The sequence below is a fragment of the Zalophus californianus genome, chromosome 4 (assembly GCF_009762305.2).
Source record: "Zalophus californianus isolate mZalCal1 chromosome 4, mZalCal1.pri.v2, whole genome shotgun sequence".
Taxonomy (NCBI): domain Eukaryota; kingdom Metazoa; phylum Chordata; class Mammalia; order Carnivora; family Otariidae; genus Zalophus; species Zalophus californianus.
In genome coordinates this window covers 9296269-9320469 of record NC_045598.1, presented here as the reverse complement: position 1 = coordinate 9320469, position 24201 = coordinate 9296269, and the positions used below count along the sequence as shown (strand labels likewise).

At 47.7% G+C, this 24201-nt stretch overlaps 1 protein-coding gene and 1 non-coding gene across 7 annotated transcripts in view; both read right to left on the bottom strand.

The window, feature by feature from the left end:
• Positions 1 to 2835: 2835 nt before the first annotated feature.
• The window catches only part of VPS13D (vacuolar protein sorting 13 homolog D), a 243972-nt gene continuing 222606 nt past the window's right edge, over positions 2836 to 24201 (bottom strand). For 5 of the 6 annotated variants that reach the window (XM_027598088.2, XM_027598452.2, XM_027598171.2 and 2 more), the window contains 3 exons: positions 13711 to 13842; positions 5203 to 5443; positions 3243 to 3374 (listed from right to left, as the gene is read on the bottom strand). In XM_027598088.2, the coding sequence (XP_027453889.2) occupies positions 3243 to 3374; positions 5203 to 5443; positions 13711 to 13842 (505 nt within the window). Of the gene's footprint in view, positions 3375 to 5202; positions 5444 to 13710; positions 13843 to 24201 lie in introns of all 6 variants that reach the window. The other variant, XM_027598258.2, reaches the window with a different exon arrangement.
• Positions 4880 to 5014, bottom strand: LOC113917775. Its single transcript, XR_003518353.1, has one exon. It is a non-coding gene; the product is annotated as a small nucleolar RNA ACA59 (small nucleolar RNA).

Below are 24201 nucleotides of genomic sequence, written 5' to 3'. Positions count from 1 at the left end.
CCCACTGCCTTCTTGACATCTCCAGTGGCGTCAGGTAGGCACCTTGAACTTACCACATACAAAGTGAGCTCTAAACCCGTTCCCCTGAAGTCCCCCCTTCTCAGCAAACATGACAACTTCCATCCTGCTGAGGCCTAGCCTAGTCAGTCACCCGAGTGGGGGAGGGGAGGAGCTGCCCGCACAAAGCCGGGCTCTGGAGGAGGAAAGGTGAGGGTTTCTTCAAGGTGAGGACTTTTCCCCCGTCGTGTGCTTTCCTGGAGCTTGGGGAGAGGATGTGTGTTACTGTGAACGTCGTAATATGTTTGGCATCTGTCACTGGCGATGGTTCTAGAATCTACGGAATACCAAGAAACCAGAAGCAAACAACCTGTCTGGGAAGTCAATAAAGCATTTTATTCCACAGGAAGAAAAATAACGACTCTGACATGTGAAACAGACGGAAGAGTCTTTACAGATTGGTGACCGTATGTAATCATGTTTACACAGTAGAGAACCAGACATTTTAATTTCAGGTTTTATCAAGCAGCTACTATGTATGGTATTTTGAGGCACAGATGATGCTTAAAAACAACGTGGCCCTAGAGCGTCCTTAACGTCCAGGTGAGTCCCCACCAGGCAGCCGGCCACGCCGGGGGCCACGCCGGGGGCCACGCCGGGGCCGGTGAGGGCTGCATCCCCCCTGCTTCCTTGGGGGTGCGGAGGCGCCTCCCCCGGGCTAGCTCTGGCCGCTCGGCCCTGTGGGTTGGCCAACTGGGGAATTAGGATGGCTTTTGATTTCTCCTTATCCAATTTCTCCTCATTCAATTTCTTTTTTACTTTTCTCAGGGAGAAACTGTGTATTTGGGACAGCATGAAAATCGGGAGAAATTATCATAACAAAGTCTCAGACATCAGGGGCTAAACACCAATTTAAAAAGAACCGGGGCATTCAAGGAGCCCGGGGCAGGAGCTTCCTTCAGAGCTTTGAATTCTTTCCTGGCCAAGCAGGAAACTATGTCCAAGGACCCCCCCCACCAAAGCCTTCCCCCCCCCCCCCCCCGCCGCCCCCTGGAGCCCGGAGTGGGGCCCACGAGGGCAGAGAGCCTGAGAAGCTCTAGCGTCTTCTCAGACGTGTCTGGTGCTCGGCGAGGGCTTGCGCAATCCACCAGGATGGGCGACTATTTCTAGAGCTGATGAAAATTAGAAAGGAGCAGGGAGGAGGGCATTGCTAAACCTCTGCATGGGAAGCAGCTCTGCTCCCTGCATCATAGCTGCCAGGGGGGCTGAGGGCCGCCCTCCTCAGTCACACAAAATTCCACTGACTTCATTCCAGAAAGCGACGGAAGGCTCACCGAGGCAATCAGCCCTTCTGAGAGTCTCATCTGTAAGAGATCGTGGTCTCTGGCAGTGGGTCACTGATGGCAAAAATCACAAGGTGGACTTGTGGGACACGGACAGGGCGGCTGGTGAGGAGGACCCGCGGCGGGTGACACGGGGCCGCCCTGCCATGGATCTCGTGTGTGAGCAGGAGAGTCATGACTGCCAAACAAACAACAAACCAAAACCCACTCCAACCCTTCCCAAGCCAAGTTTCGATTTTGCAATCCACCAACTTAGAGTCCATGAAGACGACAAAGACCTTGGGGTTCAAGACGATAACCTTGGAAACACTATTTAGCGAAAGCTCTTGAGCACTTGTGCTAAAGCTCCCTTCCCGCGTCTTTGAAAACACACACACACACACACACACACACACACACACGTGCGCACACTCGCAGAGGGGAGGGGCACTGAGATGGACAAATCAGCTTCATCTGCGTCTCGGAAGGGTTTGGGTCATGAGTTATAAACACCAAAACCTTCTACACATCCGCTGATCTTTGCGTGACAAGGTCATAGAAACTGATTAGCTTTATTAAAATGAAAATTAAAAAAATCACAAGGCTAGTCATTCATTCTAGAGCGAGCCCCCCCTCCCAATGTGTTTATTCCTTACAGAAAAGGGAAACAGCAAAGACAACAGCCAGGAGGAAGGGGGCACTCATACCAGGCCTTGCTAACTGGCTGGAATTTAAAACCAAGGACGAGAGATGTTCTAGCCAAATCTTGGTTCCATGAAAAACTGACAAAACAGCTTTTTAACACTGAGATGTCATTCCCTTTTCTGAGACTCTCTCCCTTCTCGTCCAGTGTTACCACTGCTGATGCCAGGGCTGTGCAGTTGTGGTACCTGCCTGTGGCTTTATCAAAAAGGGAAGAGTCCTAGGACCTTCCCCCTGTTGTTGCCCAGAAAGAAGAGCCTTCTTACTGGGGACTTTGATAAATCTGTGGATTTTTGATTTGTTAAAACAAATAGCTCTGTGAGATGTTTTTCCTTCCAAATCAACAGAGCCTCCCAGTGTTTCAAACTGACCCTCTCTGATGATAACCCAAGGAAATCTTATAATGCTGCCGTGTGCGTGGGTGTGTGCGCACACCCACTGCCCCCAACCCCCCCCCCCCCTCCCGCCCCCGTAACGGAACACAATTTATCTCAAAGTTGAGTGAGATTAGTCAGGAGAAAAAACGAATTTGTGATAATCTAGGAACTACTTTTAAAAATGGGGATGGGAAATAAATAAAAGATGGGTTTCTGAGCCACAGTCCCGCATCTCCTTCGGGGGTGGCTCCGGCTCCCCGATCCAGCCCCAGGGGCCACCGGATTCAAAGGCGCCCGCCAGAGCACTTCCAATCTCACTCAGTCTTGGTTCCTGTGACTTCTCTGGTTTCCAAAACTAACACAGAACATTCTTCAACTTTCAAGAATGCCTTTTTAAAGAGAGTACCCTGAATTAGACGTGTAGAATTAGTGCAATAGAAGATCCAATATAATTTTATATTATTTTACAGTTAACAAACCTTTACACACATCACAGGCCCTGTTCAGAAACGCTCCTATATATTTACAAACACACAGTTGTACATATGTACATGTTAACAAAATACAGGGCAATCGAAAAATTAGATTCATCTCAGTACACTTTTTTTTTTAACGTTATTCAACCAAAACCTTTTAAAAATTACTTCCCCATAATCTAAAGTAACCCCCCCCACCCCACCCACAAGTTGGTATGGTTTCCATTTGCATCCTCCCCTCGTTTCTTGACCTCGTCCCCCAAACCTTATTCTGGTTTTGCCTCTGATTGAGGCCAAGCCTATGGGCCTTTCCTCCTGATTGATCTGGGGTTTGTGTCTGGGAGCGGCTCTCTGGCAGCTGGGATTTCTCAGGAGTCCAGCTCCAACTGCTCTTGATTTTCATTGAGTCTTAACATAAGTTGCTGTTCGTAGTAAAGGCTCTTTGCATAGTTTATCTCTTGTGATAACTTGACAGCAAGGCCCTCGGATTTCACATGGACCTGGAGAGCAGAACAGAATCAGTAACCCGCCCAGAGGTGGGGGGGGGGGGCAAACAAATCACAGGATGTGGACAATTAAATTGGCCCAGGCATCTCCCAGCCTGGCGGCAGATCAGAAAGGTATGGGCTTCCTTTTTTTTTTTTTTTTTTTTTTTAAAGTAGGCTCCACGCCCAGGGTGGAGCCCATAGTGGGGCTTGAACTCACGACCCTGAGCTTAAGACCTGGGCTGAGATCAAGAGTCGGACCCGACTGAATTATCCAGGCGCCACTGGTATGGGTTTACTTTTAAGAAGGATTCCCAGGGCCTGCTTCTGGTGAATGCTGACTCAAGATGTGGGGTGGATTCCTGGAGTCTGTATCTTTAACATACGCACCAGGTGACTGGGTAGCCAAGCCACAGTTCCCTGGCATTTGGGACTCCCTGTACAGGAGCACCAGCACCAGTCTCAGCTCTGAGGAGGTGAGGGTCTGCTGAGGCTAGATAAAGAGCAAGAAGAAAGGACTGCACCAAGGGGATTCACCTCCAACACCTGGTGGCAAAGAGGGAAGAAGGATCCTCAGACAAATGCCTAGAGGCCGCTCTTACCAAGAATGCTCAGTTGCTCACTTGCCTTGAAAGGAGCAAAAGCGTAGCTGGGCAAAGCTCCCCACCATCAAAAGGAACTTGTGGAAATGTTCAACTTCTGGGTGTTAACTCTGTGAATCTACCAGCCCTGACTTAAGCCAAGGACCCCAGGGGAGCCTGCACAAGCCAAGCCAAACCCAAGTGCATTCCTGAGCAGGGGAAGGTCAAGGGATTCCTGAGGAGAGAGGCCCAATAAGGTTGGTTGCGGTTTCTGGTCTGCAGAGAGAGCCAGGGATAAGCAGGGCCATTTGAATGGCCCATCATTCTCAAATGCAGCTTTGAAAATCCTGGCATACTAGGTGAAAACTGGGCATGACTAACACCTCAGGTTCACGAAAAGCCAGCGAAGTCCGACTATGGCTAGAGGTGGTGAGCTTCCTCCCATGTGCTTCTGCTGAGCCAACAGTTTCTTTGAGTGGAGGCAGCAAGCAAAGTGGTGTAGACTGCTGGCTCCGGAGTCACACCAACTGGGTGTGAACCCCAGTTCCTCCCAGTGTTGGCCATGTGACCTGGAGCGAGTCACCTGCCCTCACCAAGCCTCCTTACCGGGCAAGTGGGCGCAAAGACAGTACAACACCAAATAACCCTCAGGAAGTACTTAGTATCTATCTAGCCTGGCAGACAGTGTATCCTTAATGCATGCTGGTGATTAATGGGAAGGCTAGTATTTAAAAGTCCTGCCATGACAATACCTTGTACCCTTTGGAGGCAATATATAAGTTTTATTTATAAACATTTATGTAGAATTTATTCTGGGGAAGGGCGTATGCTAGATATTGCTTCTCTGCACAGAAAAACAAGTTTGCAATTGTTATGGGAGCCAGTGCATGCTCTAACACCTCAGAGCCAATGCACGGCAGAGTCACGTCTTATCACGTCAGCAGGCCCTCGCCACTTGCTAGAGCTGGGTTATTACTGCCCGGACTGTTACCGGCGGGCAGTGGGGGCACACGTGCTGGGTCGTCACTGGGAGAGCTGGGAGGACAGCCTCACCCCAGTTAATGCACACTGAGCTCCTTCTGTACGTAGGACTGAAAAGCAGTACCCCTAGCGGTTAATGGCAGCCCAGTGTGAACCTAAGATGATTTCCTGGTGGGAAGCGTGATAAGCAGGGCAACAGCGTTCCGAGGGCCTTTTCTCTCTTAACCACTGACTACAGACCACTCAGCGGGACGAAGGAGACGGGCCAGCTGTGCACTCACCATGGGCTTCTGGTGGGAAGGGCCAGGGATGGACAGCCCACTACTCGAGTTCACTGCCTTCTTGGTCACCTGCACGTACACCTTCCCGTGGTCCCTGGAGACGAGGCAGTGGTAGAGGTCGTCGTATCTGACTTCCAGGAAGATGGCTTCTCGGTCCACGAAGTCGCCACTTTTCAGGAAGTAAACGGCTTTGGAGGAGATGAGCACACAGTAGCTGTCGGTGTTCTCCACGGCTATGAAGCTGCCGAGAGAGGGGGAAAGTCAGTACGGCATGCCGAGCCGAGCCGAGCCTCAGCCCGCTGCGGCAGGGCTGCTCCTGGTCACCGAGCCAGCGGGAGGGGAGGAGGCCCGGTGCGGGCTGCTGACCTGGAGTCCAGGCTCCCTCCCGTCTACTACACTGCAAGCCTCAGTTCCCTCATCTGCAGATTAGGAATAAAAGTGTCACTGACCTCCCGGGGCTGTACAGCATGGGGCCCCCTACACAGGGGTGCTCGAGAAAGGGCGCTCGTGAGGACGACCAACAGTATAAACAAGAGAAACCACTTTATATCCTGACATTGCATTGTGCGGGGGGGGTTTTCTGCAGGGAGAGTTTTTAGGGAGTTTAAGGCCCAGAGGAAATGTACCCGGGCTTTGTTGGACACAACAGGAGGAAAATACAATGCTTTTCACTACTGATGAAGTAGCCACTGACAACGTTCACTGCTATGCAGGGGGGTGAGTCCTGGGGCCCTGAAGACACCGGCGGGGAGATGGAGATGCGGCCGGGGGTATGAGCGTGCCCCCCCACCCCAACTCGGAGTTAAACAGGGTTCCCCAGCGGGCGGGTGCGGGAAGACAGAGTCTGCTTCCTTCCTTGTCCGGGCCTCTGCTCCATACCTCAGTGAGAGGGAAGCCTGGAGAATGCCACTGCATGTTCAGAAAAATCTAATAAATTAGAAAGTGCTTTCTGAAGCTGTAATCTTGATTTGACTAACATTCAGTCATCATTTGGAGGGGCGGTAGGGCCGCTCGGAAAAAAATCCCATTCCTCTTCCTCCATGGAGCTCCCAGATTTAAAGTGGAAATTTATGCATGTCAGACCTTTCAGCTCCGCTCCTGAATGAAGGGCAGTGACCCTTGGAAACGGCCACGGCGGCTCTCCGGGGCCTGGCCGCCTCCGCGGCATCTTGTGACAGCCTGCCACAATGGGGCGGCCACGTCGAGGGACAGCAAAAGAGACCAGATGACGGCAAGAATACTAAGAGCCGACGACAGGCTGGCTGTCAAGCTCTGGCCCCCTGGGACTTGATGTCCTGAGAGGAATTTCCAAACTGTAGCCGCTGAGCTGAGGCTCCCCCTGGAGCTGTTTGGGGACTGGGGTCCCAGGATGGCTTTGTTTCTCAGCGGTCACCAAACGGCTGATGGGACGGAGGCCCACCCGCCGGGGCCCGGCCGCTTTCCTTTCAGACCAGAGAATATGCCAGGCCCTCGCTCACCTGCAGGGTCACAGATCCACCCTCGCCCCCCTCAGGGCACAACCTATCCAAACCCTCCCCACCTGAGGATTTCCAAGCTCTAACTTCTCCACAAAGCCTCCCTGAAATACTCCAAACCTGCCCCCACTTTTGAATGCTTAAACTGCTTACCTTCAAAAGCACTGCCAAACACGGACTTGGCTCTAAGCTGATGTCAGAGTGGGGTCCATATCCGACACCCCCACGTCTCCCTGAGAGCCCACCACTCCTGAGTCAGCCACTCCCTACGTACTCAGTAAGTATCTGCCTGTTCCTGTTGCCATTTTAATTACAGCCTTGCATGACAAAAATTGGGGTTTATTGTTCTATTCGAACTGGTTGGCAATGCCAAGAATGCAGACTTGTAAAGTCTCAATGCCAAAATTAAAAATACCCAGCAGCTTTTGGTGTTCAGGCCACTCAGCACAGAATTTCCCACATTCTAGGTTCTGACAGTATCAAGGGGACAGCGTTATCGCTTAATCAAACTGAATGGAATCTAAAACAGCTCGTCCAGGGGGAAGAAAAGAGGAAACAGAGGGAGACAAACAGAAAGAGAGAGAGAAATGAGAAAAGCATCCTGACATAGACAGGAAGTGCCACTGGGCCAGGACTTGCTGAGCAACTGGCATGAACACTGAAAACGGACTATGGTTTCTGAGCACAGGTGGGCTGGGCATGCAATGGGCTCCCAAAGGAGACCCCAAAGTTGGCCGCCACAACTGGGGTGAGAGTAGGAATGTGCACTAAAAATCCGACTGAGGGGCACCTGGGTGCCTCAGTCTGTTAAGCGTCTGCCTTCTGCTCAGGTCATGATCCCAGGGTCCTGGGATCGAGTCCTGTGTTGGGCTCCCGGCTCCGCGGGGACTCTGCTTCTCCCTCTGCCTGCCGCTTCCCCTGCTTGTGCTCTCTCTCTCTCTCTCTCTCAAATAAATAAAATCTTTAAAGAAAATAAATAAAAACCCAACTGAGTTTATTTCCTCTCCTCTGGTCCAGCACGGGATGGACCTATCCCAGGACCCCTGCCCCCACTCTCACCTGTTGGCACCTGCCGTAGCTGACACTGGGGCACAGCCTCTCGAAAGCCAGGCCTTCCCATCCAGACAGCTGTTCTCACAGCCAGGCCAGGGTGGCTAACATTATTAGTGCACTTTCCATACAGGAACACTTTTATGGGCTTTAAAATAGACTCCTTTCCAAGATGCCACGGAGGGCACAAGTCCTCAGCCTGGCCAGAGCCGCCACGGGAGGAAGGGTGGCTCTGAGCTCATAGGCTCTACGGTGCCACTTCTCATACATGAGGAAATGGTGCCAGGCCGGGTGACTCTGGGCAGGCCAGCTGCCGTCCCTGTGGCTCGGTTTCTTCATCCAACAGAGGTGATGCTACCTGCCAGGTTCTTCACCAAGTAGCAAAGTCTCAAGGATTCATGGCCAGACCTCTGTTCTGTGACCAGAGGCCCCGTTCATACCCTGCCGTCACCACAGGTAATAGCACTCTTTGGACGTGTGTGTCAACTCTGAAGTCTTTTCAACTCAAAAGCAGATCAGAGCGAACGGTACACTCGCGGCGAGGAGAAAGAGAGAGAGTGAAGCCATGGCTGGGCTTCACTCTCTCCCCGAGCGCCGTCTGAGCAAGAACCCAGAGCCTGACTTTGCAAACAGCTCTGCCTCCCCATTTTCCTCCTGACGCCTCCCTAGCACTCCTGCCACCAGCCACCGACGCTTTGGGTTTCTTCGTCGTCATCATCATCTTTTTCTTTTTTACAAAATCTAGAAACCACATCAAAAGATGATTAAAACGAAGCTGTAGACTGGGGGTCCCCTGCTATGGAGACAGATGGCAAACGTGTCAGTTGTCCGCCAGAGGAACCACAACTCAGGGTGATCGGAGAAGCCAGCCAAGGCAGCACACTGGGGCCTTCCCCTCCGCAGTGGCGCCATCCTCTGTCCCTTTCTTCCTCCGGCCCTTCCTGGCCATCCAACCATAAGGACAAGAAGCCCGGGGGTCACTCTCAACCCCTCCTCACTCCGATTCTGTATTTAGTCAGTGCTGATGCCACCTCCTCAAGTACCCTCAACTCTGTCCCCCCCCCCCCCACTCCCATTCACAGCCACCGTCTATGTCGTTGACGTGGATCACACCCAGGGGGCACCCGCCACCGCCTTCCTGTCTCCTCTCTCTGACTCTGATCCGTTTCTCTGTTGCCGGCAAGGTTACATTTTGAACGCGTAATTTGGAGTGGGGTCCTCTTCAAAATCTCACCACTGCCTACAGAACAAGTGAACTCGGTATGGCTCTTAGGATCTGGCCTGTAGGCCACCATCTTCCATGGGTGCTGCCGCCACACTTGGCGGACCCCAACCGTCCAGAAACGCCAGGAGCTCTGCCACCTCTGCCCGGCACCCTTCTCTCAGCGGCTCTCTCTCTCTTTTCTCTCCCAGGCACAATCCCCCTCATCCTGCGGGGCTGGGCCAACTGTCCACAGTCTTCCCCCGGCTCTCCAAGCATAAATTAATCACTTCCCCTTGAGGCCTCCTAACACACGGCTCACACTTCTATTTTAAAAGCAATCATATGTTATAGGTAGTTGGGAATACCATCCTGCTTCCCCTGCTAGACTGCAAACTCGTCAAGGAAAGAGCAAATTTCTTACTCGTCCTGGCACAGAGTAACATTCAATACACTTACGTGTTAGGTAGTCTTACAAAATGACAGTGAATTTACATTGTAAGGTCCGGGGGAATTTGCCAGAGCCACACGCAACTCTGTATGGATATATTTTACCCACTAGTAAAGTTACAAAACTCTCTTGGAACTCTTGATTTAACTTATTAAAGATTTAGTCAAGCCATTAACTTTTATCAGCATAGCTGGCTAATCAGTCACACAAAAGTTTTTATGTAGGGGCATATCAAAGAATGTCCAATTCCCTAAGTGTCAATGGTTATTGACAGGTTATTATCCGGTTTAGAAAATGGAAGCTAATGAATTTTATCCCATTCCTCAAAAGGAGCTGTCTTTTGTTTTTGTTTTCAGACTGTATGTTACTATAAGGTTTATATTGATGATTCTATGCTGTTAGAATCAACACTATAACCTGTGCTCTAAAAAAATTTTTGATTTCTGTCTCTATCTGCAATTTGTCAAGGATAGACAAGGGGCGCCTGGGTGGCTCCGTCGTTAAGCGTCTGCCTTCGGCTCAGGTCATGGTCCCAGGGTCCTGGGATCGGGCGCCACATCGGGCGCCACATCGGGCTCCCTGCTCGGCGGGAAGCCTGCTTCTCCCTCTCCCACTCCCCCTGCTTGTGTTCCCGCTCTCGCTGCGTCTCTGTCAAATAAACAAAATCTTTTAAAAAAAAAAAAAAAAGGATAGACAAGATCGAAAATACCAAAAACAGTATGTTTACAAGGAGGGCAAGAAAGGAAAATTTTGCTCTTGATTTCATTTCTTTTTGTTCTGAATGTGCTGACCATGTGCATGAGTTTCTTTCATGGAGAAAGAACTTGTTTGGCTGGTGGGTTTATAGGCTGTTTTTTTCCTTTCCTTTCCTTTTTTTTTTTTTTTTTTAAAGATTTTATTTATTTCTTTGACAGAGAGAGACACAGCGAGAGAGGGAGCACAGGCAGGGGGAGTGGGAGAGGGAGAAGCAGGTCTCCCGCGGAGCAGGGAGCCCGATGCGGGGCTCCATCCCAGGACCCTGGGATCATGACCTGAGCCGAAGGCAGACGCTCAACGACTGAATCACCCAGGCACCCCACTTTTTCTTTTTTTTAATACTTCTTTGTATTAAAAAAACAATCTCATCAATGTTATTTTCTGAAACTACATTTTGAAAATAGAACCCAGTTGTCAAACTCCAGAAAATAGTATCAGGTCACGTGGGTGGCTCACAGGCACCTATTTTGATCAGGTTAAGAGCCACTCTAATGCTTACAATACTGGTGTGTCGCTTTGTCTGTGATAAAGTATTAGACATAAAATAGGAACTTCCTTTTCCTTTCCGTTTTTTTTTTTTTTTAAATGAAAATGAGGTCCCTGGCTACAGATTAGATGCTAGTTATAAGGCAAAATTAATTTAATCAGATGGGACAAATTTACTTTAACATCATCTTAACCCAGGATCGTATTTCAAAACCCAAACTGAAAAGAATGGGAAGCAATGTTAAGTCTGTAACATACCAGAGAAACAGTCGATTCTTCTGAAACCGAAGCCTTTTCAGCTGGCCAGACCTTAAATCCTATGTCAGTAACTATCTTTTTAATACTAATTAATTAAGTAAAATGAAAAATTAAATGAAACTTGATCTGGGAGGACAAAGTTGAAGTGCCCATGGCACTGGGGACTTTGTGGGGTTTTCACTACATCAGGAAGTAATTACACAACATTTTCCAGAAGTGAAACAGTGAGTCTAACTGGAAAAAATGTGGAAACATTTAGTTAGAACAGTAGAGCAAGGTATTAAAGACCTTTTAAGGGGTTAACTCTGAAGGAAAATATGCAAATAATTAGGTCTTTAAGTATGTTTTTAATTACAATTCTAGGATAAAAGTCAGAGGTATAATTTGGCACTTGTGTGCTTTTCTTGAAAACCCCCTTCTTGCAAAGTGATGATTCTAACGTTCACGTCACCGTGAAGACCCAGCCTGACAACTGAGGATACTTCAGAGAATTTGCCGGCTTCCTTGATGACTTCTTCCTTGTACCCGAGGAAGGCCACGGTCACGTGCTTTCCTTAACATTCACTGGCGAGATTTAACCCACAAACTTGGGTAGCAACACATGGTTTTCATCTTTAGAGTCAAAACTCATTCATGCCAATATCTTTCCCCAGTTCACATGAATTTCGAGAGTTTCAAGAAATCGATTTTACTGACTTCGGTTTGATTCCAGTTTTCAGCCGAACTGGCTCTGTTTCCAATGTGCGCGTCTCACTGGGAACAATCCTGGTTTTGCTGTACCACACAATTTCTCCCTTGTGTTTTTGGCGCATGTCATTCTACTGAAAATGAATTTTGTAAGGGCCAGAGATCGTTCGAATTGAATAGGGGTGAGTGGGGGAGGAAATTAAAAGTACAACGTACAGGGGCGCCTGGGTGGCTCAGTCGGTTAAGCGACTGCCTTCGGCTCGGGTCATGATCCCGGAGTCCCGGGATCGAGCCCCGTATCGGGCTCCCCGCTCGGCAGGGGGTCTGCTTCTCCCTCGGACCCTCTTCCCTCTCGTGCTCTCTGTCTCTCATTCTCTCTCTCTCAAATAAATAAATAAAATCTTTAAAAAAAAAAAAAAGTACAACGTACAATACTTTATAATCTCAACCTTTGACCAAAAAACCCCCAAAAGATGGCAAAGTGAACACGTATTAATATAATGCTATACCGCAGCTCTCCAGCTATCATTGATTCAACAAATATTTACTGAGTGCCTATCATGTGCCAGGTACCGTTCTAGGTGCTAAGGATGGACTAGTGAATGGAACAGACAAAAATCCCAGTGCTGCTGGGGCTGCCATTCTAGCCCTGCTACACCTGAGGCATGACTCTCGGGGCCTCTGATCCAAAAGTTCCACCATGCCACCAAATCCTCCCCAAGGAGGCAGGAATAGAAAGTCCTCCCCAAAGTGAAGCTGCCTGGGGAGTCCCTTATTTGCAATGGTGATCAGAGCTGGGCCTAGACTTAAAAAGCAGAACATATTCAAGAAGCATGCTGCGGACAGAACTGTGTCCCTGCAGAATCCTTATGTTGAAGCCCTATTTGGAGGAAGGAAGTAATTAAGGTTAAATGAGGTCATAAGGGTAAGGGCCCTGACCCTATAGGATTAGTGTCCTCATAAGAGACACCAGAGCTCTTGCCTGCTCGCTCTTGGCCACATGAGAACACAGCCAGAAGTTGGCCATCTGGCAAGGCAGGAGGAAAGCTTTCACCAGGAACCAAACTGGCCGGTGCCTTGATCTTGGACTTCCCAACCTCCAGAACTGTGACAAAAATGGTGCTTTTTACGGCAGCCTGAGCTCGGGCAGTATTATGCCCCGCCATCCTCAAGAGACCTTCCAGTAACACTGCAGGGGGTTTGGGTTACACAAAACACATGCATCCAGGAAGAAGCCATCTTATCCAGTAAGCAGCAAATGATTTCTGGACTTAATTTTTGATGTTTCCATTCAAATACTGCTACAAAAATATGAGATGAGGTCAGCTTAGCACGCTCTTGAACAATGACAATGAAGGCTCTCCTCTCCTTCAGACACTCCTCCATCAACCCCGACATATTCACGGCCCTCAGAACCCTCCCTTTCTTGCTTTAGCTTAAAGGAGATAAGTAAGCATTAAAAGAAATTATGCGAGCATTTTGCTACTCATCAGGCATAACCAAACGCCTTCTCTGGACTGGTGGTTCTAACACCCACTTAAGTTACAGAGCATTTTCTGCTAAAAGGGTCTCTGCAGAATATCCTGAAATAGTGATAAACTGAATCGTATCATACCAACCTGGAATAATTTCACTAACTGAAGATACTACAAGACCCGAGGTATGTAAGGCTTCACATTTGAAGGGTAACAAAACAATGTTTTAAAGATTGCTTTTCTAAAATTTTCAGCCACTAGTTGTCTGCCGTTTGTTTCCCTGTTTTGTTTCACTAGGCATTCTGCAGCAAACACTAGAACACCAAAGCTTAAGGACGTTTCACACAGAAAAAAGCCTTAAAGTTGGGAACGTTTTATTCCTTATCGTCTCTCTTTGAACAAACTAGGAAGAGACTGCCATTTTCGAGACACAAAACACTGAGGTCTCGGTGTGGAACTCGGTTTGAGAACCACTGCTTTGAGTAAAAGGCTTTGGACAAGTAGTTATACCTACAGCTGTAGGACGTTTGGGCCAAGGAATCTCTGACAAGTTCCAAGGTCGAAGAGGCATGGCAATGCCCCGAACAAGGGAAACTTCTTGGACTCAGAGATAGAAAAGACAATGAACGCAGTGAGTCAACAGGGCCGGTTTCCCACGGCTCCACTTACAATTCATCTTGAATGTTGTCCGTTAGCTTGAAGAGCTGCTCCTGCCCTTCCGCCTGGCTCTCCGAGTATCGAGGAAGCAGCCCCTGGGGCCCGCTGCAGCAGCGAGGCTTCCGAACCCTCTGGGCTTGAGTCCTGCATGGGGAAAGGCACACCGAGCAGGGAGGTTAAGTGTTATGGTTCAAAGGATCTCCCTTCCTCATCTGAAATAAAAAGCACTACATCATACAAGGCACACTCTGAATTTAGTGACCAGAACTACGCCGCAGCATCACCTATGAATGCACTAGGAGGGAGCCATTCGAGACTCTAGTTTTGTTTTGTTGTTGTTGTTTTGTTTTCTTAAGATTTTATTTATTTATTTGAGAGGGAGAGTGAGAGAGCGGGCGAGCACAGAGGGAGAGGGAGAAGCAGGCTCCCCGCTGAGCAGGGAGCCCGATGCGGGGCTCGATCCCAGGACCCTGAGATCATGACCTGAGCCGAAGGCAGACGCTCAACTGACTGAGCCACCCAGGCGCCCTGAGACTCCGGTTTTGACGAGAACCCTGTCTCTGCCATGTCCTGACTAGGCGACCATGGACAAGAGAGTTTGCTTCTTTGATGCCAGGTTCCAGTTTTCTCTCTAAAATGGGAGGAGGACACGTACCTCACAGGACAGCTCGTGGAGCCTGTGCTGGACAGGATGTGGGCTAGCCACCACTGACGGCTCCTGCTGTTGTTATTACTGAGACTTCTACTTGGGAAAACCCCGCTTTTCTAGGAATCTTTAGGAGAGGCGTCTCTGGACTTGCAAGGGCCAGGAAGAACAGTGAGGGGGCCTGGGCATCTAGGAAGCACATACCAGGCTTCTGGACTTCTTTTAGGAGGAGCTCAGTGCCTGGGCACAGGGCAAGGGACACAGGAATCCTGGGAGGGCAAGGAGAGGCTCCATGGACTGGGCCCAGGCCACAGTCTGGGATTCTGCAGCGCCTCTAACTCATGCCACTCGGCTGTCAGTTGCCCAAAGGAATCTGCTTTGCCATGGCTTTCAGGGTAGGCTGATGTTGTCTTTTTCCACAAACCATATACAGGGTAATTGATAAGTACTTTTCGGTGTTTTCCTAGAAACAAGAGTCCGTATTTGTCTTGGAAAGGCTGTGCATATTTCAGATGACTGATAAGAGTGTGCCGGGTCTGTCCTCAGCCTTGTACTTGTTGTACTTTTCGTTATTTGTTCCTGGATTCCACTGAAGCAAAACATCCCTCTCTAGACACAGCTAAGAGAGAGGAGTAAGGCTTGAATCAGCACTGAATCAGCACTTCAGAACCATGTACTAATGGCAGTGTAGAGACTTACTTACAAAGGCACAGAAGTGCCCTGGTGGGCAAACAGGGGTAGCAATATGGACAGAAACAGCCAGAAACTTGCCACAGGCCACGCAATGAGGTAGCGGTGAAACTGGGACATTGCAAAGCACTCCTGGACCCGGGTCAACACTCTGCTCTGGGCCATGGTGCGTGAAGTCCCATACCTGGTTAATGTTTGATATGTGCAAGAAAGCCAGAAAGCCAGTGATAAAATTTTTAAAAGTTCAGGACTGAGGATGCCCTAGATACCACTAATTGAGCTCTTCAAGGGTGATGTAAGGAGACTGTCAAGAAGTTTCAATGATCTGTACTAAGAGAATGGGTAAAAAAAAGTTTTACTTACATCATGTACTCACATACTCCCACCACACATAGTCTCAATCTCTTCTTTAAGATTTAGGCCCTCTAAATATTGACCTAAAGATTTAGTTGGCTATCTACATGCTCACTATTAACTGAAGGTAGGGAGGGCAGTGTAAAGAGCTGCTGTAGAGCTACCGGTGGAGAAGCCGGTCAACTGCTGTTTGAGGGATGCTGGCTAAGCACGGGGAGGGAGCATGGTACCCTTTCCCAGCCAGCAAAGCCCTGCTCTGGTCGCCTTGCCCGTGAGACAGCTACTGTCATTCCAAGCCCTGCCCAGGGCAGGCTAATGAAGGGCCCTTCTCCCAAGGCAAATACCCCCTACTATTCTGTCGCCCATGAAGTTCCTGGAAGAGGTTCAGGCTATTGGGGCAGAAGCCCAAAGGCCCCTCCAAGAGGAACATGACGGGGCCCGTTCCCCACAGCTTGTCAATGTAAGGTTTCATCCTGATGCTTCTCACCACATCTTCCCAATCCACTGGGAGGTCTGTGGGCTCAACATCCATCTATACTCCCATTCTACCTACTTCTCCGTCTCTATCATAACTAACAAGTGATCCCTGGGTTCGTAATGGATTATTACAGTAGTCCTGTAATTTATCCTATCTCCACCCTTGTGTGTTCTCCTCACAGCAACGAGAATGACGCTTTTAAGATACAAGTTAGGGGGTGCCTGGGTGGCTGAGGCTGTTGGGCGTCTGCCTTCGGCTCGGGTCATGATCCCAGGGTCCTGGGATCGAGCCCCGCATCGGGCTCCCTGCTCGGTGGGGAGCCTGCTTCTCCCTCTCCCTCTGCCTGCTTCTTCCCCTGCTTGTGCTCTCTCTCTCTGTCAAAAATAAATAAAATCTTAAAAAAATAAAAATAAATAAACAAATAAAATAAAATACAAGTTAGATCAAGTTAGCCATGTGTCCAAAACACATTTGCTTCACATCCCACTTAGATAAAACATTTGCTTAATTGCTTGGCATCCCATCTGGAACATTCACGAAAAGGATTTTGTTTCATTCACTGCTTTCCTGGGATCTAGAACAGTACCCAGTTCATGGCTGAAAAACAATAAACATTAGTTGAGTAAATGAATGAATGCATTTGTGGGTGGGTGGGGGGGCAGGTATAAGGGCCATTTTAACTATGGAACTTAACAGTAAAGATGGTATACAAACTTTGGTGGAGAGTTTGAAGACCAGAGATTCTGAGCCTTGGCGGTCAATGAAGTTAAGGCAAAATGTGAACCAGCTAGAGTCATATCTTCCTGATAGAAAGATCAAGGGTGTGTTTACACTAGTCAAAACGAAGGAAGGGGCAGGAAGGCACGGTCATGAAATTAATGTCTTTGCTAACACATGTATTTTCCTAAAGAGAAACAATCTTTTCATTAGTACCCAAAGTGGGAACAGCCTACTACCAATGAGAAGAACACTTATTAAGAGTCCTAAATTCCTCTGGTGGGATCCAAAGAAGCCACAGAAGTCAAGGAAAGGAGGCTTGTTTTTGGACCTGAGCTCCTAGAAATCACATCTTGGAACAACTACAGAATAGTTGAGAACGTAATTATGCCCCATGTTATCACATTATCAAATAGCTGTCTGGTGCATACAGTTATTTCTTTACTCCATGGCATCCCTCAGGATCCTCCCCAAATTTCACTGACCCAACCTCACCTCCACTCCCAGCACATCTCTGAAGTAAACTATAAGCACACCCAAACACCGGAGAACAGGAAAGTCGAGTAGCTCCCTTGTGCTTACACTGCCTATCTGTTAAGTTTCTTATCTGTCTTCCCCACAGGTTACACAGTGTCTTCCCACTTCCAAGGTCTTCATTCTGTGACCAACCAACCATCAAGGAAGGCTGGGCATAGCGTTCCGATACTGCTGACTGGAGGAGCTCACTGTGGCATTCAAGGCTCACTTCTCACACGGACATAGAAGAAAAGAGTTCAGCTTTGCCGTGGAAGGAAACAGTCTCCCATTATAGTCTTGTAACTCTTAGGGGCTGCCGGAAGGGGTGGTTCAGAGATACTCTTACTAGGAGCACAAAGGGGTTAAAGGAATTCCTCCCAGAATCCCCTATTGCTTCATTGCTGTTGAAAAACTATCCTTTCTTCTCCAAAACTCACCTAAAATTTTAACTTCTAAAGCCCAAGTTGGAGGCTGCTGGGTGGGGGGTGTGTGTGTGCACTTAAAATCACTGTGTGTGAACAAATCTGGTACCAAACTTAATCAAATAATTATAAACAAAAAACCACAAGCTAGTGTTTTCAAACCTTGTAAGCCAGAAAAAAACTTTAAAATGATCTTCTCCAGTGCAGGCCACTGGGTGATGGAATGGTCTTCCCCATCTGTTGATGAAACTCTAAATTCAAATAACCCTTTGGAACCAGTGTGGCTATAGGTAATGGCACTCCTGTTTGTTCATCCGCTGTGACTCAGGAACGTGGCATGTCTATTTCTGAGTGACAGTTCTTAAGTTGCTTTCCTGTATTCATGTTCCCTGGGAGCCTATGAGCACCTGGAAGGAAAGGACTCTATTCTCTTGTAAACTGCACTTTAGGATTAGGCTCATCATTATCCTCGGTTCAAGGCCCACTGTCATCATTGGCCTTTTCTTTATTTTAAATGGTATAATAAACATCTGTGAAACCACCAACCCCAACACAAAAACGCCGTCACTGACCATAACCTGAATCTCTCTGTGTGGTCCTCTGCCGTTCCCTCCCCCCCCCACCCCCGTTCCTCCTCCACCTAAGACAGCCACTATTCTAAATCTTGTACTTATCATTCCTTTGCGTCTCTTTTTCCTGTGTTCTTATTACATCTCAACATATGCTCTGGTATAGTCTCATTACATTCTTTGGTTTTAGTTGTGTTAGTCTTTTGAAAAAGGATGTCACTGCCTCTTTATTTGGGGGGACTTATTTCTTCCTTTTAAGTCATATGCTGCTAAGATTCAGCCATTCTTCTGTGTGCATCTATAATCCATTTATCGTACCTGCTTATTGCTATCATTTCATTGTATAGATATACTATCATTCGTCCGTTTTCCTGTAGATGGTACATAGATTATTTCCAGGTTTTGCTACTACAAACAAGTCTGCTATGAACATTCCTATAAACTGTCTCCTGGTGAAGGGAGGCAAGAGTTGCTTTGGATATATATATATTTAGGAGGTATTTGCTGGAGCACCAGGCATGAATGTTCACCTAACAAGACGATTTAAACTGTTTTCAGATTTACACTCCCACCAACAATGCATGTAAGAGAGCCTCGCAAACTATATCCTTTCCTACACTTAGTACTGTCCAGGACAGCACTGGTCCAATAACATACATACGGCTACTGAGCAACTGGAATGTTGCTAGTGTGACCAAGGAACTGAATTTTTTAAAATGTAATTTAAAGGGGAAAAAAAAATAAAAATGTAATTTAAAGGGGCGCCTGGGTGGCTCAGTCGTTGGGCGTCTGCCTTCGGCTCAGGTCGTGATCCCAGGGTCCTGGGATCGGGCCCAGCATCGGGCTCCCTGCTTGGCGGGAGGCCTGCTTCTCCCTCTCCCACTCCCCCTTTGCTTGTGTTCCCTCTCTCGCTGTGTCTCTCTCTGTCAAATAAATAAATAAAATCTTTTAAAAAAATGTAATCTAAATTAATTTAAATTTAAACTGCATGTTAAACAGTACCGGTCTAAATTCTCAAGTTTTTGCTGCTCAAATGGATATAAAATGGCATCCTGTTGTCTTTTTTTTTTTTTTAAGATTTTATTTATTTATTTGAGAGAGAGAGAGTTCAAGAAAGAGCAGGTGTGGGGGAGGCAGAGGGAGAAGGAGAAGCAGACTCCCCACCGAGCAGAGAGCCCGATGCAGAGCTCGATCCCAGGACCCTGAGATCATGACCTGAGCCGAAGGCAGACGCTCAGCCGAGCCACCGAGGCGCCCCTCCTGTTGTTTTCTTCTCATCACCACATTTCCTTTTCAACCTAAAGGATGATGGTGCCCATTACAAGAAATGGAGTAGCCGTGGAGCCTTGCTTGTGGATACTAGAGACGGAGGGTCAACTTCTCAGGTATGCTGGCCCACCACTGTTGGGCCATCCTCTGGCCTCCCTGGCCTGCCTTGCTCCCTCTCCCTTGATCACCTTCCCTGTCAGGCTGTGCTGCTTCTTGGGCAGGGTCTTGGCACTACAGCCCTGGGGATAACGGATCCTCCATTACACAAGAGGTAGCAAAACTCCGCCCACTCACCTCTCAGGAGTTGACAGCATCTCTTACTAACACTTGACATAAAAGATGGTTTAAAACATGAGTCTGTTTAGTGCATATGCAGCAACTCTGCCTCCACAAACCTTTGTTTAGCCAAAGGTCTGTGGTGTATTTAATTGCTGCCAGCTGGGGGTTTGTCGGCCATTTTAAGCTCTCAGCTGCTGCGGTTTATAAATTTCACAGTGTATAGAAAGAAGCAGGCCTTCCAGTCAACCAGCTAATCCAAAATGTCAGCACCAAATGAACTTGAGCTTTGAACTCCATGAAAATGTCAGAGAGTCGGCTGTGCGGCACGGACAACTCTTCCCCCAGGGAAGGGGCTGCTGATACAGTGGCTGATACACAGCAGATATCCACCCCGTGAGCGTGATCAATACACAATAGGTCTGCATCTGGCCACTGCTATCTGACATACCCTGGAGGCCCCAAACCAAAGATGAGGATAATGAAAACAATTCATGTCATGTTCCTTAAGCAACAAAAAACCCAAACAAGGTGACACCAGGAGATCTAACCAATTCCACTTGGGTTGATCTTGCCTTTCAGCCCGAGGGTCAACAGTTGGCTAGCCATTATTTGTTCTTCGCTTATATGATGAGTAACTATGTCATAGCTCTATTAGTTGAAGACAGATGCTGTACACACAGGCCCATACCCCCGTAGAGCTTAAGTTAAGCTATTAGTCAGTTGAGAAATTTGTCATGGCCAATGTCTATCAACCAAGGGAGGTTCAAAAACAACCAGTAAATGAGGAGAAAGTGTATGTGTCAAACACGTGACTTCCTACTACAATAGAATGTTTATTCGCCTGATGACTGCCATCTTCCTCAGGGGCTGTGTGTACTGACCCCAACAGAGTGATGGATTGTGCCTGCATTTACTTTATGTGTGTGTCCAAGACTTTTGTTTTAATTAAATATCTTACAGATATATACTGTGCTCAACTGAGCACAAACAGTTAAGCTCAGAACAGAAGGTCAACCCAGACTATCTCTTCAAATACTGTTAATGGATGACAGCTACAAGATACCAGGATTCTCAACTGAATGGTTCAACCAAACATTTGTCAGTTCTTTAAAAGGACTCAACAGTCTGTCTAAACAATACTCTGGTTAAAACTGGTATACAAACTGGTTAAATTGCCCCCGATACCCACTGTGGTAGAGTGTCTGGAAGTTCAGGAAAGCCCACCACACCACGGGTTCCATCCTATCCCTGACCTCTAGCCCTCTCGGTCTCTACCGTCCCCACTTCCAAAGACTAAGTGGGAAAGCATTTTTCCTCCACAGATTTTACTCCTTTCAGTGGAAACTGTAATCAGAGGAGATTCCACGAGAGGATGAAAGCCTCTAAAGTTTGGCTCAGTTTACATGAGAAATTCTTCCCCAGAATTCCATGACAAACAGAAATCCATTTTCTAGAACCCACTCAGAGACAGCATTCAATCCATTGGTTTAATAATAACTGCTGAGCTCTGGCCACACTAAACCTTGAACCCAGAAAATTGCACCAAATATTTGCTACGACGATTTGGATTTTGAATACATGAAAAATTAGGTTGGGCAGAATGAAACCGAGGATCCAAACTAAGGCAGCCAGAAAAACGAGCTTGCTCAGAGCCTTGCGAATGGTGTGTGTCCTCCTCTACCCCCATATCCTCACCCCGTGTAATGACTTTTCCTGAGTGATCACATGCATAGGCCAGCGCCAGGCCTTTGGGAAGACAATCAAGTTTCCAGGGACCCTGCTGGAGTCTAACGTAGAAGATTAACAAAAGCAAGCAATTCTAATGTGGCGTGGGGGGGGGGGGGGGGGGCAGGCATCGGGGGAGAGGCCAGGCTGCCTGGTTGGAACCCCAGTTCCACCACTTACAAATTGTGACCTATGGCAAGTTGTGTAACCTCTTGGGGCCTTGGTTTCCTCATCTGTAAAACGGGGATGATAATAATGAGGTTGTTGTGAGGAGTAAATTATGGACCTAAGCGCTCATAACAGTGCCTGGTATGTGACAGGCAATCAACAAAATGCTGCCTGTGATGGTGATGGTGATGAGGATGTATCTGTGGAGAGCACCATGGGTATACAAGGCGGGCCCTTACCTAGCTTAGGTCGCCAAAGCCGGGATGGACTATGGTCCAACAGCCAATCTTCCTCACTTAATTTTCTTATTGGGGAAACTGCTTCAGACAGAAATATTTCCCTTTTCCTTCTGCTTTCTTGTTAACATTCTACTTCCTTCTCTCTAGAGTTCTGAAGTTGTATGTGTAACACACAAAATCCGCACTGTATTGTCGCAACTGAAAAATGTGGGAAAGATGCTGATTCATGAAATCGTTAGCAACTATATTCCTATCGCTGTTTTCAGTAATTTGACATCCTGCAGTGGGGACAACATTTCCTGGGCTGGGCTTTCTCCCATCAGTGGGATTCGCACCTGACTTGTTTATAGGGGTCAAGGCTTCCTATAACCCAACACATGTTTTGGGGACCCCATGACATTGCAACTGTGACAGCTGGTAGGCCTCATGCCAATAGATACGCCTACTGGGATTTAACCTCTAAGAACAATGCTACTTGAAAGTTTTTTTTTTTCCCCCCTCCGAGGCAACTAACTGCCTTGGGGGTGAGCCTACCTGTTCATGACGCTGGGGGAGGGGCAAAGCCGGCTGGCTTCATTAAGAATTCCAATCAAGTGGATAATGTTATAGTGAGATACTGGCCTGATAGCCTGGATTTCCTAAAATGCCTTTCTGTATGCATTCCGGGGTTGTTTTGCTTTTTTTTTTTTTTAAATAGTAGACAACTTATAAAGTGGTGTGCAACTTTCAACATCATTACAAAAATGAGGTATTTGACCAACACAAGCCTCATTTGTGTTCTAAACACAGCGTTCTGAATCAGAATGCAGTGCTTACAGGAATCTCTCAAGCCACGGGCAAATTCCTTGCTAACCTGTCACCTCAAATGTCAATCCTAAAATATTTCACCTGGGCCAAAGCACACAATCCTGGTAAACTTGATTTTGTGGCTATTAAATGCAAATGCTAAGGATAACAAGCTGATTAAACAAAATAAACCAGATCTTTTCAGACTGATTTCTGGCAAATAATTACTAATTTCTTTCTTTTATCTTTATATTATCTACCTTCTCCCCAAAGTTGATCTCTTTTAAGAGAGAGATGAAATTTAGGAGAGTGGTGGTATAGAGAAGAACGTAAGGCTTTGAAAAAAGACAAACACAGACTGAAATCCCAGTCCATTCACTTATTAGCTGAGTGATCTTGAATAAGTTACTAGATTGCTGGCAGCCTCAGTTTGTTTATCAATAAACTGGAATACGATACTTACTTGGTTGGTTGATAATATGAGATAATTAATATATGAAAAGTACACAGCACAGTGCCTGGCACACAGCAGGTACTCATAAAAGTTGTCTCCCTCTCCCCTGCCCTTATTCAGAATGCTTAGGTGTTTAATCAATGGAGAATACCAAAATGCACAACTTTTAAAATTTAGATTTAAAATTTAAGCCTGAAAAACACTACAGAAACATGATTTACTGAGTATGTACAAATGACTCAGAAGCAGTACATCAAATGTTCGGATGCACAGGTATTTGCTGAAGGAACAGCGCCTGAGTGTGCAGTCACCTGGCCTACCCCATCCATCCCGTGTGCTTCATGAACTGTCCTTGAAGAGCTGGAGCTAATCCACCTCGCAGCTCATTAAATTATACCAAATGGCAAATTCTGACAATTGGAATGGGGAGTTTTAGAACATTGCCATTAATAAAATTCATCATAACAGAGGTTTTTAAAAGACAGTTTTAGTGGCAGAACACTTACCCTAAATGATGTTTGTAAGATAACCTGAATACACCTGAAAACGGAGCTGCCCTGAAGAGGGGCTGCGGATGTGCCCTCAGCATCACCCACCCCCTGCCTGGGGCCTCCCCACTCTCTTGTGCGAAGGGCCTCCGTCGTGACCACCGCAGAGCAGGTATGGGGTGCTGCAGCCCACCATGATTTTCAAGACCACCCGTTCATCCAGGCTGGAAGTTCTATATGACCTTCCACCATCGGGCAGAGTATGGGGGAGGGGGAGGGTGGAAAAGGAGAAAGAGGGAATGCGAGAAGATGCCTCAAAAACGGACCAGACACAAGATTAACCAACAACTGTCACAAGAATCCAAGTTTCCCCACAGCTTCCACAGTCCCAGGGATAAACAGACTCTGTGCGTAGCCTGCAGGTGGTAGAGTGTCACATTGAGACCCTGGGAGGATGACACCCCCCCCCCCCTTTGCAGCCACCAACCTCTTCCAGAGAGGGGGGCTCGCATTCTGAAGCGAGCCGTGGCCTGCAGCGCGAGCTAAGTGTTGAGCAGAAGCGACGTGGAACCAGGGTTTTCTGTCCTACGCACTGCTGTACCCCAGCCCCTAGTATAGTTTCTGGCACAGGCATACTCACAGATGGACAGACCGATGGCCCCAAGACTGCGTTAGCACCGGAGCAGGCCGAGCTGCTGCTGCT